We start from the raw sequence: 13,626 nt of genomic DNA on the forward strand, positions 1-13,626 counted from the left end.
GGAGAATATTTGTAACAAGTCATTGGTTGAAAACGAGCATCCAAGTTCTAGAGACAAGAAAAATATGGCAGAAATTAGCAAAAAGGCAAAACTCAATAGGGTAAAAGAGCTAAAAGTAAAAACACGTTGAACGGCTTGTGAAGTGTTTCTAATGAGCTTGATATAAATTTCAAAGTTTTAACATGTAACCTCACATGCGTTTTTCTCTGTAAAAAATTATGGTCCTAAACGATAAATCAATGCAAGCAGAGGAGCAGCTGTGTCCAAATGTCTTATTTGGAGACTCTTCAGGAGTTGTACCATCAAAGTCAATGATGCTATTATTGTCAATGATTTAGTCTCAAATTTAAAATTTGAATAAAAGTTGATATTTTGATTAAGTCAAAATTATTTGAGAGATTAATCTATATTAAACTATTCATTCAAAAATTAAAATTATATTAGATATTTTAATAATAAATTTTTTAATTTTTATATTTTGAAAACACACTCTATATATTAATTAATAATTTAATTTTTACTTAAAATTATTATTTCTCAATTATTTTTTTCCTCAACCTAATTATCCAATAATAGTCATTGAGAATATTTTTAGAGTAAAATATTATTTTAGAGATGAATAGTAGCTGAACAAATTTGGAGAAATTAATAAATTTATTGTAGCTCAAAAGCAGAGCCTTTGAGTTTTGACTACTTCAATGCATACTACTTTTGAGATTAAATTTATTAATTATTTTAGATTATTTTAGAGATTAATTCATGTTACACTATTCATTCAAAAATTAAAATAATATTACATATTTTAATAATAATTTTTTTTAATTTATATTTTAAAAATATACTCTATATATTAATTAATAATTTAATTTTTACTTAAAATTATTAGTTCCCAATTACTTTTTTTCTCAACCTAATTATTCAATAATAGTCATTGAGAATATTTTTAGAGTAAAATATTATTTTATAGATAAATAATGGCTGAACAAATTTGAAGAAATTGATGAATTTATTGTAGCTCAAAAGCGGAACTTTAAAGTTTTGATTACTTCAATGCAGACCACTTTTGAGTTACTTAGTCAAATTTTGATTAAGCACTTACATTTAGTTAGACCAATGTCAATGCTCTAATAATTACATAGAAATAATATTTATAATTTTAGGATATATAAATCTCTTGCACACCCTTAAAAAAAAAATCTAAAACTTATGCAAAAATTTTATTTTTGTAATAATAGATAAAATGATTGTTGAATGCCAATATTTATTATTAAAAATCTCCTTGATAATTGTAATAAACTTGTAAACTGATGTGTAATCACAAAGCACATCTCCTAATCATTAAAAATTTAATACTTTATGCTCTAATAATGCAGCAAAGCCTGACATTAAAATCTGCCGAAACTGAAGGACACGATTGCGATGCCATTGACATTAGTTGCTAACCAAATGGCAACGTCAAAATTGAGGGTAGATTTCTACGCCAATGAAGCAGGAATTAAGAGAAGTCCTATGCGAAAGCGGAATTACAGGTATCCACGGACGTATGGCCCGTATCTCTCAGCAATTAACATTGCTGAGATTTCTGTGAGATTATAAAAATCAAGACCGAGTATAACACGACAAACTGCTCCGACACAACGTACACGACTCGGAGACAAAAACAAAATAATGCAGTCATCCCCCCCCCCCCCCCCCCCCCCCAACATCCGGGCCCGACCGGAAATTAAATGCTCCATTTTCAAGAAAAATAAAAATTAATAATAGACTTTAGGGTAGCCGTTAGGTTTGATAATTTTTTTTTTGTTTTAAATGAAAATTTAAATATTATTATTATTTTAAGATTTAAAAATTTTGAATTGAATTTAAAAAATTTAAATTTTTTATTATATTTTATGTAAGAGTTTAAAAAATTGTAATGATTAAATGAGATGATAATTTTATGTCTCATTCTATGTCCTAAACATACCTGTTACTTCTACCTATATAAAAAAGAGTAATGATATTTATATAATATATTTTACAATACTTATTTAAAAATAAAAATATTTTTATAAATTTTAGTAATTTATTCTTTATTTTAAAATATAGTTATGTAATTATTGAAAAAAAATATATAAAAACCCTATCTAGAAAGACAATTTGTCTCTATGCGTTCCAGCTTTGACAAATACTACTTGATGCATTTGTTTTCTCAGCCTTTCAGAGCCTGCTTTTCCAGAAGCCCAAGCACAGTCTGAGAGCACTCTCAGTGACTTTTGTTTTATATAAAAAATATAAATAATTTAAAGAATGGTTTAAAAAGAAGTTTTATTTAATTATATAAAATAAATTATAAAATATATTTAACTACAGTATCTCACTATATATAGTGGATACTATTCATTCTATAAAAATTTTTTTATTATTGATATTTCATTTACTCCCTCATTTTTATTTATTTTGATTTTTATCATATAAGCAAATTCTTTTTATTATTCATCATTTAAAACACATATATTTCATTTTCTTCTAAAAAAATATCTTGAAATTATTTTTAAACTAATTTTTTCATATTTGATTTTATTTTAAATTTTTATTTGGCTTATATATTTTTGTTTTATGACTAAATTATTTTACATTTTATATAAAAATAAAGTGTAAATATAAAAAAAATATATGAATATTATAAATTTATTAGTAGAAATGAAATATTTAAAAAGAATAAAAAAATAATATTTAAATAATATAAAGAAAAAATAGATAAATTGATAGATGATATATTATAAAAGTTAATATATAAAATAAAAAAAATAAATTTTAATAATATATTTTAAAAAATAAGATAAAAAATGGAGTGCTCTAAGAATACAGTTTTATAGCTGATTTTTTTTTTTTTTCAATCTTTTGTTTCTTTTTCCTCTAGAAGCCATCCCCATCAACCGCCCTGGGATCTTTTATTTATAGCTCTTGTGCTCCATAGATTTATATGCACGTGTAGTTCTTCGGGTCCGTCGAATCGCCAAACCTCTTGGCTCTTATGCTCCCGAAATTTATATATATGGGTAGTTCTTCGGGTCCCTCAATCACCAAACTAGAAAGGAATATTTCAGATTTTTTCCTCTCATCCATTTGCTTCTCCTGCCACCCTTTCAGTTCCACGATGATAGCTAAAGAACCTTACCATGACCCAGTAGAAGAAAACACTGACCTGCAAGATCCATATGAGGCAGAAGAAACCCTCTCTCTCTGTGATCTTCCCATCTACAGCGATCCATCCGACCGGGATGACTACTCAAAAGATCAAGACCAAAGCTTGCCCCAAGACGACGATTTCTTTGAGTTCTTAAGCGAGGACTTCACAGCCTCCACTTTTGCAGCAACAGCGAATAAAAACATCATCTTCTGCGGCAAACTCATCCCCTACAAAGAACTACCCGGCCCCGAAAAAACCCGGAATCAGGAAAGCACAGATACAAAAGATTTCACACGAAGAAAGACTTTCTTTGATGGAAATCACTCTGTCGATTTCAACAAGAAAAAAAGTTCCTCAAAATACTCGAAGCTGCAATCGGATAAAGATTCGAACACCTTGTCATTGGCTTCGCCAAAAAGCCACGCTTATGAAACAAGGAAGTGCGATTTTGCAGTAGGGAAAGTATCATTAATAACGTCTTCGGCGAAGTCACGGTCGTGTTTGTTTATGTTTGGGATGACGAGATTTCCCACAGAGATGGAGCTGAGAGATCTCAGGACGAGACAGAGCCGAATGAGCAGTCAATCATCGATGTTTCGCTCGATTGATTTTGATGGAATGGTCAAGGCCAATGCCAATGGCGAGAGGAGGGGAGAGAAGGGATTGTGGAGGCGGCTAAGAAGAACTTTGGGATTGGGGTCCAAGCAGGGCGGAACTAGGAAATCTAATTTTGGTATAAAGTTATAAATTAATTATTTTTTATTAATTTTATCTTATATAAAAAAGGAATATTTAAAAATTAGATGTTCAGAGGGTTTTGGAATTTTGGGAGGGTTGTCCAAGAAACTTGATGGTTTTGATTATAACAAATGATCTGTTCATAAATTTTAAAAATATATTATTTTATGAGAACTATTACATATATAAAAAAAATTACGTAAAATAAACTTATAAATTGACGTGACTTCATAGAATCTGTTAGATTTATTTTATAATAAAAATAATTTTATAATCTAACGTACTACATCAGTTTGTGAACTTACTTTTGTATTAACGAATTTTCTTTATTTTATTAATAAGGTGTAAATAAATTGTAGTTGGGTTATCGTTCTATCAATGCCATTATAAAAACGTGCTTTAGTTGTATGTTTGAGATGTGTTGGTACTCGTTCGAATGTCTGCGAAGATTGATCACGTTCGTGACATCAATTCAAATGCATCGGTTCTGTAGCAGATTCTATTTATTTTTATCTGTACTTAATATACCATTGGATTTAATAACCTCATAGATGATTTCATATAACAAAAAAAAAACCCGCATAGATGGAGCATGCTGTGGCCACCGTTAAAAAACTAAAGGTCCTTTCTAATATTAATGGGAAGTTGACCAGAAACCCAGCAAGATATTCATCTTAGGTTGTGACCCCTTAGGATTTAATATCACAAAACAGAATCCAGAAGAGATTTCAGCAAACCTTACCTCTGCAAATATTAACATTGGAATTTGCATTTTAGTTTTACAATTAGAATTTCTAAATGCCTAAATTAGGCGTGTATCCAAAAATTTGTGAAAGATTGTCTTCTTGAGTCTCTCGTATAGAATCAAAAAGGAGGTCCCGGCTCGGAGATCAATTAATCCTCAAACTTTTAGTTTCTTCCCATTCTTTCCATCTCCCTGGCCATCAATATGCCGATCTATTTTACTTTTCTTTCTTTTCTCTGAATTTCGGTTGCGATTAATGCCCACATCGACCAAGCCATCTCTGGATGCTTTTGTATGTTCTTTTTTCACTTTTGCCGCTCCAGGAAACTGCAGCAAGTATTGTTGCCAAGCACAGTAACATCAGGGTGCATCAAAGAACAGTAATGGGATTTAACTAAGATTCTGTGTTTTCTTCCCAACTTTTCGAGAGTTTGTAACATGTAAATTGTGAATAAGTGAGAAAGTAGTTAATCACTAGAGAGGAAAACAGTCTCGCAGGTTTTGTGATGTAGAAGCAACACAAACAAAATGGAGCCATATTATGGCAGCGATTAAAACCCATTGCTAGAAAGAATAGCATACACAATCATCTGATTCTAGTCACCCAAAAACCATGCATGTTATTCGCCTAGAGTTCACCTCTATTTCCTGCCTCTAGCCCTAATGCCTATACAAACACTCAACCACTATATCATATGAGAAGTTTTTTTTTTTTTTTTTTTTTCTTTTAAACCCAACATCCCATTCAGTAAAATGAATGAACAAGGAGAAAAAAAAGCGAGAATTAAGAGGGCAAAGGGGAATACAAAAAAAGGTGAGGCTTATCACACCTTTTCACTCAAAAACAGATTTCTGGAAGCAGCGTTGTCCATGATGCTTCTGTAATATTGTGTAAAGGGGAAGTTGCCATTATACTTCTCCAGCTGCACATCAACCATTTAATATTTATTGAAGTAATTTGTACTAATCCAATTCACAAAAACAAATTTGGCAGTGTAAGGAAACCTGGAGGAACGATTCAACAGATTGTTGATCTTTTGGTGAAAAAGCCACCTCATCTCTTTTCTTCTGCACAAACTCTACGTTCAGCTCAACCTACAGTACCAGAAAAGAGAGATACACAACTGCTTTTATTCGGTAGTTGGTAAACCACAAATCAAACACCAAAATTATCCAATCATTAGGTAATTGCCAAGGGCTACATGCATGGCAGCAACTCGATCCAAAAAGTGGGTGGGGCCTGGGAGAGAACTGCTACACCCGTAGTTAAATTTCTTTGTCAATTATAGACACCATAAAAACTAAATTCTAATATCATAACTTGTACCTGATCAATAAAACGCTTCACCACACGCCTGAACCTCTCAATAGTAGTTATCTCATGAAACTTCCTAAGGTGGATGAGAGGAATAGTTGCCACTTCAGGAAAAGATATGTGGTAGCTCCATTGAGCAAAGTGCACTGAAAGCAGTTCAATGGCTGATGAAACGCATGCCTCTTGGAAGTTTTGTGATTTTAACCAATATTTTGGCAACTGTACAGATAACATCTTGTAATTATAACCAACATAAAGTAGTTTCTATTCTAGATGAGGATGTCAGAGACCGTATTAAACTACATGACGAAAAATGTATCATTGAAACCAAATCAGGAAGAATTGAGGGATAGAACTACATCAGTATTAATTCTTAACCTTGACAGCAGACGAAAATTTGAAGGCCTTCCCACTTTTTCCACCCTCCTTGCCAACTTTATATTCTAAAACATCCAACACCAAAGATGCAACAGGAATGAAAACCCCACTAGAACTGGAGAGATTATTCAGCCATTGGATGCATTTAATTCTCAAAGGTAGATATCTTGGTCCAGGAAACAGGAGAGCCACGCCATTTATGATTTGAATGAGCGTAAAAAGCAATGGCTGAAGATCGTAATCATGTATGCAGGCTGCAATAAACATCACCCAGAGATCAATACAATTAGTGTATTGCCAACTGCATATTTTCTTGAGTGCTTCCTGACAATCAACAACAAAAAGCAAAGCATCAGAAAAGCTACCCCCACATCATGATATCATAACTCATGATAAAATTCAGACACTCATGAACAAGAGAAACAAGCTAATATGTCTGTATCCAACAAGGCACTGAAGAAAAAACATGCTCATTGCATACCTTCTTCTTTGTTTGCAGACCCTGCTGCAGTATTTTAGCAAGTTGCTTAATGCAAATCATTGCTCTACTAGATGATTTCTGTACATCTAGGGAGCACAGCTCAACCAAGGAGTTTCTCAGAAACTGAAAATGTTTAAGCAGGACTGAATCCACAAATTGACAGTGACCAATAAATGCTTTGTATGTTTTAACCAAACAAGTGTCAAAGCAACTGGAGCTAAAAGCAGAAGCCACATCTTTTATGATGAGAAAGGAGTGTGAGGAGAGAGACCCTCCACCAGTTGCCCATAAATGAACTGAGATCTACATCAATTTTTCAAAAAGATAGTGAGTGAAACTTTACCATAGTATGAGACTTGCAAATAACAAAAAAGGCATAAACCAATAATACAATAACGTGGATATAACTACCCATCATAAGGATATTCAGATTTGCAGGACCCCATAAGTTCAAGGTATGGTTTAATTCTCTTTGTGTGAGTCCCTGTGGTATATTCAAACCATGTGCGGCAATACAATGATCACAATAATTTAATAGCCATCCCATCATAATGTCCACTGATGAACATTCATATTTATGCTATGTAACACACACCCACACCCCAAGCGTTTTAAGAAATAACAGTATCTTATCATTTAAACCGAAGTACCTTAACCAATCTGTGCAGTAAAGAAGGAAAAGCAGCAAAATATATTATCGACGCTCTGAGCCGGGCTACAGAGAAGGCCAAAATCTCATGGTCTGTAACTTGATTCAAGAGATACAGTGTACTCCTCAAATAAGATTTGATTAGTGGCTTCAGAGCTTTCCATTTTGACGTATTCTTCAACTCCAAAATTGTCTCCTTCCTGCAATTGGAGCTTGATATTCCAAGTAGCCCCCGAAATATATTATCACCCTCATGAAGCATGAACATCAACATCTCGCAGAAAGTTTCACTGTTCTGAATTATATGATATGAATTGGCACTGAAAACATCAGTTGATTTGGTTCCGTAGTGGCACACAGTCCGATATCCATTTATAAGACTAGTTAGTGCAGGCAAACTCTTCTGCTCTTTAACAAGTTGACACCAAAATCTAAGGGCAGAGACAGTCAAAAACTTGCTCTCATTTGACTGCATGCTTTTGTTACTTGTCTCACCCTCATCAGAAAACTGTTACAAGCAGAAACATACTGAAAAGTTCTTTAAATAGAAAAAACAAATTACATTAGTGGAATGATCAGTGTGAGTTTGAAGACTTTCATTTCTAATAGACACATTCTCGTTTGATCATTTTTTTTTATAAGACACATTCTCATTTAATCATTCAGCTACATCAATAATTTTTTCAGGCCAATTGGGATCCACTAAATTCTAAACATTTTCTTTTCACCATTCACATTGTCTTAAGACTGTAATGTCTTTTCTTCATTAATTTTATTAATGAATACCCTCATCATAACTATGTAAATAACTTTTTCAGCATTATGAATGACTTACAGTCTCTTCATTTCTGAAAGGTTGAAGACCCTTATCATAGCTTTCCAGTAGCTTAGCAAAATCCGGATCCTAGGGAATTTTCAAGTGAAATGCTTCATTAAGCAACTTAATAAACAATTAATTATTATCAATTAACATATAAAAACAGAAAAATTTAACATTAAAGGAATAACGAAATAACAAAGGAATATGGTTAAAGAGTCCAAGATTTATCGCATATTTCACAAACTCTGATTTCAGAACAAAAGGAAAACACACAACATATAAGATATCGAGGTAAGAATATTGTGTTGATTCAACATCCCCGTAAATCCTATGATTCTCAAAATAACCAGGCATATATTTCCCACTTTCTGAAAATCTCATGATACAAAAAATAATTAAAAAATATTTTTTGTTTAGAAATTGTTATTAAATTAAAGGAAAGATCACACGTATGCCTGAAGCCAGAAATTTCCCAGTCTGCAATTTTTCTATTTTGGGGTAGGGAAGGAAAGGGGGGATTCAATTAATCCCTTGGACATAACGGTAGTGGAACCAACCAATCATGGAATTTCTCATTATGATACTTGAATATATCCAACCAATATAACAATCATAAACCAAAAGGAACAAAATTATCCAGCAATTATAAAAAATGTCTAAAAGAAAAAAAGTCAATACATCAATACCTTTTCCTTCAACCTGTTCAATTTTTTTGCCTTCTGTGCAAGATCTAAATTAATTTCCCCGTTTTGCATTGATAAAGCACTACCTCTGTTGCCTGCATATAAATTCCGTCAAAACACAAACCAAGAGGCAAAGGGAAGAAAGACAAAATGATACAGGATTTCTGTAACATCATGTAACACTGTCCTCACCTTCAAGATAATCCTTACTTCCACTTTCAATAACATATGTGCACTTTGAGTCCTGATTGTCCCATTTCAAAATTCAACAAAAATAAGCCCAATAAAAAGCCAAATCAATACTTCAACAAAAATCTAAGCGATTAAAATACATTCTACAACCTCTGAGAGATATCCATCGCTCTCTGAATCATCTCCACTCACATCACTGTCATCTTCACTAAATATTGCATCCAGGGATGTATCTTCAAGATCTCCACCTTCGGGCTTTCTGAGGAGAAAATGAATGGAAATTTCAACAACAGTTTCAAGATCAATTCGTGTGAACTTCTCATAATAGTTCTCTAAAGGATTTAAATGCCATGACATAAAAAAATTAACAAGAAGAGAATAATGGAAAAGTTACAAACCGCATTAAGTCTTCAGAGGAAAATTTGAGCATGTTAATTTCGAAAGAAAAAATATATATATTCGATGGCTGAAAATGAGAAAGTTGCATCAATTTCACTTTTTTTTCACCTTCCATTAGACAGCTCTATAGCGTCCCCTTCTTGGTCTTCAGCAGCATCGTGCCCATCTCCTACAGCAAGAACAGCACGAAAATCAATATAAAAAGCCCGCATAAATTAAATTTGATTGAGAAAACAGTCTCCATTAGTGGAAGAAATGGAAGTAAACGGATAATAGTAACACGTAATGAATCAATTAATATACCCAAGTTCGAATTAGTTGGTAATTGTTAAATAGTAAGGTCACCCACGGCGTTATTCATTCTAAGACCACAGGGTTTAATATGCCCTATACACTCTACATGTCAACCATTGATTTTAAGCATACATGCAGGCATATATTAGACACTTAAAACGTAGCATGAACTGAAGATGAAACACATCTTTTAGAGAATAGAACCCGTACTTTTAGAAGTTCTCTTTTTGAACACAGACTTCAGCTTCCTCTTTCTTTTGAGCACAGACTGAAGATTTTTCTTGGCGAACTTCCTTGCCTTCTTGCCCAGTTTCCCCATTGCGTATAAATATCGAAAATATTCTCAACACCCACAACGGACTCAGATTTATAAGTATGTAGGAAAAAGACCTAGGAAAATTCAAGTGCTGCGTGGTCGAAGCGTACATATGAGAGAATGGATTGAGCTTTGTCGGAGTAAAGGATTGAGCCGTTGCCTCGCACTCGTCTCTGCTACCGGTCACGTAACTGAACAAAACCCTAATTGGAGATTGAATTGGGCCTGCGGATCCAATTAAAATTAATGCTTTGTAGCCCTTCTTCTTGGGGCCCATTTCGGTATAATTCGAAATCTTAAATGGTTTTTTTGGTTTGTAATGCCTTTAAATGCGCGTAAGGGCTAGTTTGGACGCTATAAATATCACAGTTATTTTCATATATTCTTATATATATATATATATATATATATATATATATTCTTATCAAATATCACCCAAATACAGTATATTTTTTTAATTTTTAATTTTTAATTTTTAATTTTTTCATATAATCATTACAACTTTTCAAAATTTCTAAATAAAATATAAAAAATGATAGTTACAGTCGTGAGTGCGCAAATACCGTGCAATCACTTAAAAAAATGAATAAATACGGGATCTACATGAAAAAATAATAATTTTTCAATAGCGAACCTCACTCTTTTTCAAAACGACTACACGATACTTGAGCATTCCATGACTGCATGTAGCATTACTAAAAAAATAATTCAAATTTTTCAAATTTTAAAATAAAAATTATATTAAAATATTTTATTTAAACAATTTTTTAAATTTTATAATATTTTTATTTTAAAATTTCTCACTCATTTTTTAAAACTCAAAAAATCATTTTAACTAAAATCATTTATTACTATTTACATATATTTTGAAATATTATAAGTGTACAAATGAACCCTTAGTTTATCTTTCATATGATTTACTAGTTAAAATGGGTAGAACATAATAAGCAAAGGTATAAAAAAAGATGAATAATTCTGTATTTAGTCGCTCGGGTAGACGCCGCGTAAGCGGCTGCTGATGTGGAATTTTCGAAACACACCGTCTTAGTCGCCCGAAATTTGATTAAAAATTTTGGTCTTCATCGAAACGCACCATTTACTATCGAGTCCCTCCCTTTGTGTTTTTTCCTTCCTCATTCCCTCCCTCTACAATTCCATCCCTCGAAGTGCCTCCGTCGAAGACTGCACGTCCCTCCCCTCGAAGCCGCCGCCCTCCCTCCCTCAGTGCCTTGATGGTTCTCTGAGACCCACACTGGTAAGCCCTAAGTTTTGTCGCACCTTAATTTCTCTTTGCCACAACATGCTGTCGTCTTTAGAGAGGGAGGGAACACGGAACGACGCCAATTCCGAATCGATCCTAACCCTAGCCCGCCCCCAATCCCATTCTTCCTGCAACCCCCTACCCTAGCCCCTTCCCCTTTAACCTGAAGGTAAGCATTTATGAGAACTCTTGCAATATATATATTTTTTGAATTTGAGGACTTATACAATTTTATATATTAATTTTGCACATGCAATTTCATGTCAATTAGTTCTGGATTTGGTGTCTCAGTTTGTGTTACTGTTCGGATATTGATTATGCTTTTGGTGTGTTTTTGACAATGGAGGAGTTAGATATAATCTCTTGGAACTCTTTGATAATGGGTTGTTAGAGGTTTGGGTATAGAGAATTAGCACTAGATCAGTTATATTTGATGACAACCATAGAGTATTTGCCCGATCAATATACTATATCCACATACTTTATTCGAACTTGACAGATTTGGAAAAGGGTAAGCAGATTTTTTCTCTTTGTATTAAGGTGAGATTTAATCCTAATAGCATTGTTATTGATATGTTTTCTAAATGCAATCGATTGGGGGATTCATTTCAATCGTTTGAAGAACTAGATCAGTGGGATTTTGCAATTAGTAATTCCATGATTTCAAGCTATGCAGCACATGGTTGTGCGGAGGATGCTTTGCAACTCTTTATGTGGAGCTTCAAGGAGAATTTCAGGCCTACTGAGTTCACACTCAGCAGTGTTCTAAGTACTATTTGTAGACTCCCCCCAGTAGAGAAGGATAGTCAAATTCATGCTTTGGTTGTTAAATCAGGTTTTGAGTCAGATCCAATTGTTGCTAATTCACTTATGGAAATGTATGCTACATTTGAGTCAATTAATTATGCCATGAAGATCTTTGCTTATTTGGGTGTATGAGATCCGAAACAAAATGATGTCGTTGCATTTATTACATTTAAGTTGAACTTACAGTCTGAATTTCATGGAATGAATTTTTTATGCATACATGTTTGATGAGTTTCCTTGTAACACTACAGAGAAACGATTTGATGGATGGATGGCTACATGCAAACCTATGTGTAAGTCCTCTATTATCACTCTAAAATCCCATGAAGCACTTATGTGGATACCATGCAAATCCACAGAAGTAGTTTTAAGCAAATGTTAATTTGACATACATAGAAAATTGAAAGCTTGAATTTCCTAAGTTTAGCTTTACAAAACATTGGATCCCATACATTAAGCATGCAGTGAGTGCACTCTTAGTCGAGCTACAAATGGTGATGAATTTATTTTCTTAGTTAATGGCAAAGATACATATAAATGAATCTATTATCTTAGTTAATGAATTTATTTTCTTGAATATGTGTCTTTTGATATGTGTGCTTTTTTATTGTGCTTCTGGTTCATGTTAGAATGTTGTCATCAACTCTGTCTTCTTCATCCTCCAGTATACTTTGGCTGAACCATTATGTTTTTGTGAGCTTCAAGCTACATTAAGATACTCAAATACTACAATAAATCCAAGACGACCATTCTTTAGGTGTCCAAAGTACAATACAGATATACTTTTTGAGCAAGAAGATGGAGTAAGATGTTCACGCACGCTTCTCCTGACGTATTCGACTTTTGTATTTGTTGTTTGTTGTTAGTGAGTTCAATGTAATAGTTGGTTTTATGTTATAGTCTAGGCTGTTTAGTGAGTGCAATGTAATAGTTTGAGACTTTTTTTTTTTTTTTTTTTTTGCATTTTGCCTCTTATGCTTGTGGCATGACAAACACTAAATTGATTGTAAAATAACTGTATTATAATCAATGGAAGCAATGGTTTTGTGCATTCCTTTCCAAAATCATATTTCTAGCATAAGTAAATGCTATATTGCATATTCCTTTACAAAATTAGATTTGTAGCATAAAGTAACATTCATTTCCAGAATCATATTTGTAGCATAAAATAACAAATTATATTGCAAATTCCTTTCCAAAATCATATTTATAGCATAAATAAGTGTTACATATATCTTGGCCATACAAAATCACATGACTCTTAACAACTTATCTTAGTGTCAAGCGGCACAAACTATAATAGCATAATCATTATAATAGCTCTGTAAATCTTTAAAAGAATTGAACTCTATTTCTGACTTCGGCTCCTCAATTAT

General features: G+C 32.8%; 1 protein-coding gene across 2 annotated transcripts; it reads right to left on the reverse strand.

Moving 5' to 3' along the window:
* Positions 1-4,636: 4,636 nt before the first annotated feature.
* On the reverse strand, positions 4,637-10,404 carry LOC121264494 (nucleolar complex protein 2 homolog). Of its 2 annotated transcripts, none has more exons than XM_041167690.1 (13): positions 10,077-10,404; positions 9,681-9,741; positions 9,324-9,432; positions 9,174-9,225; positions 8,985-9,076; positions 8,314-8,382; positions 7,480-7,986; positions 6,830-7,132; positions 6,349-6,672; positions 5,983-6,189; positions 5,661-5,750; positions 5,486-5,578; positions 4,637-4,982 (listed from the first exon to the last, which is right to left on the reverse strand). In XM_041167690.1, exons 1-13 carry the CDS (start codon positions 10,183-10,185, stop codon positions 4,812-4,814), a joined length of 2,187 nt encoding a protein of 728 aa, XP_041023624.1. In that variant the 5' UTR covers positions 10,186-10,404; the 3' UTR covers positions 4,637-4,811. The 2 variants fall into 2 exon arrangements, with proteins under 2 accessions (XP_041023624.1, XP_041023634.1); XM_041167700.1 differs by having other exon boundaries at positions 10,257-10,394.
* Positions 10,405-13,626: the final 3,222 nt, after the last annotated feature.

The sequence above is a fragment of the Juglans microcarpa x Juglans regia genome, chromosome 1D (genome assembly GCF_004785595.1).
Source record: "Juglans microcarpa x Juglans regia isolate MS1-56 chromosome 1D, Jm3101_v1.0, whole genome shotgun sequence".
Lineage (NCBI taxonomy): Eukaryota > Viridiplantae > Streptophyta > Magnoliopsida > Fagales > Juglandaceae > Juglans > Juglans microcarpa x Juglans regia.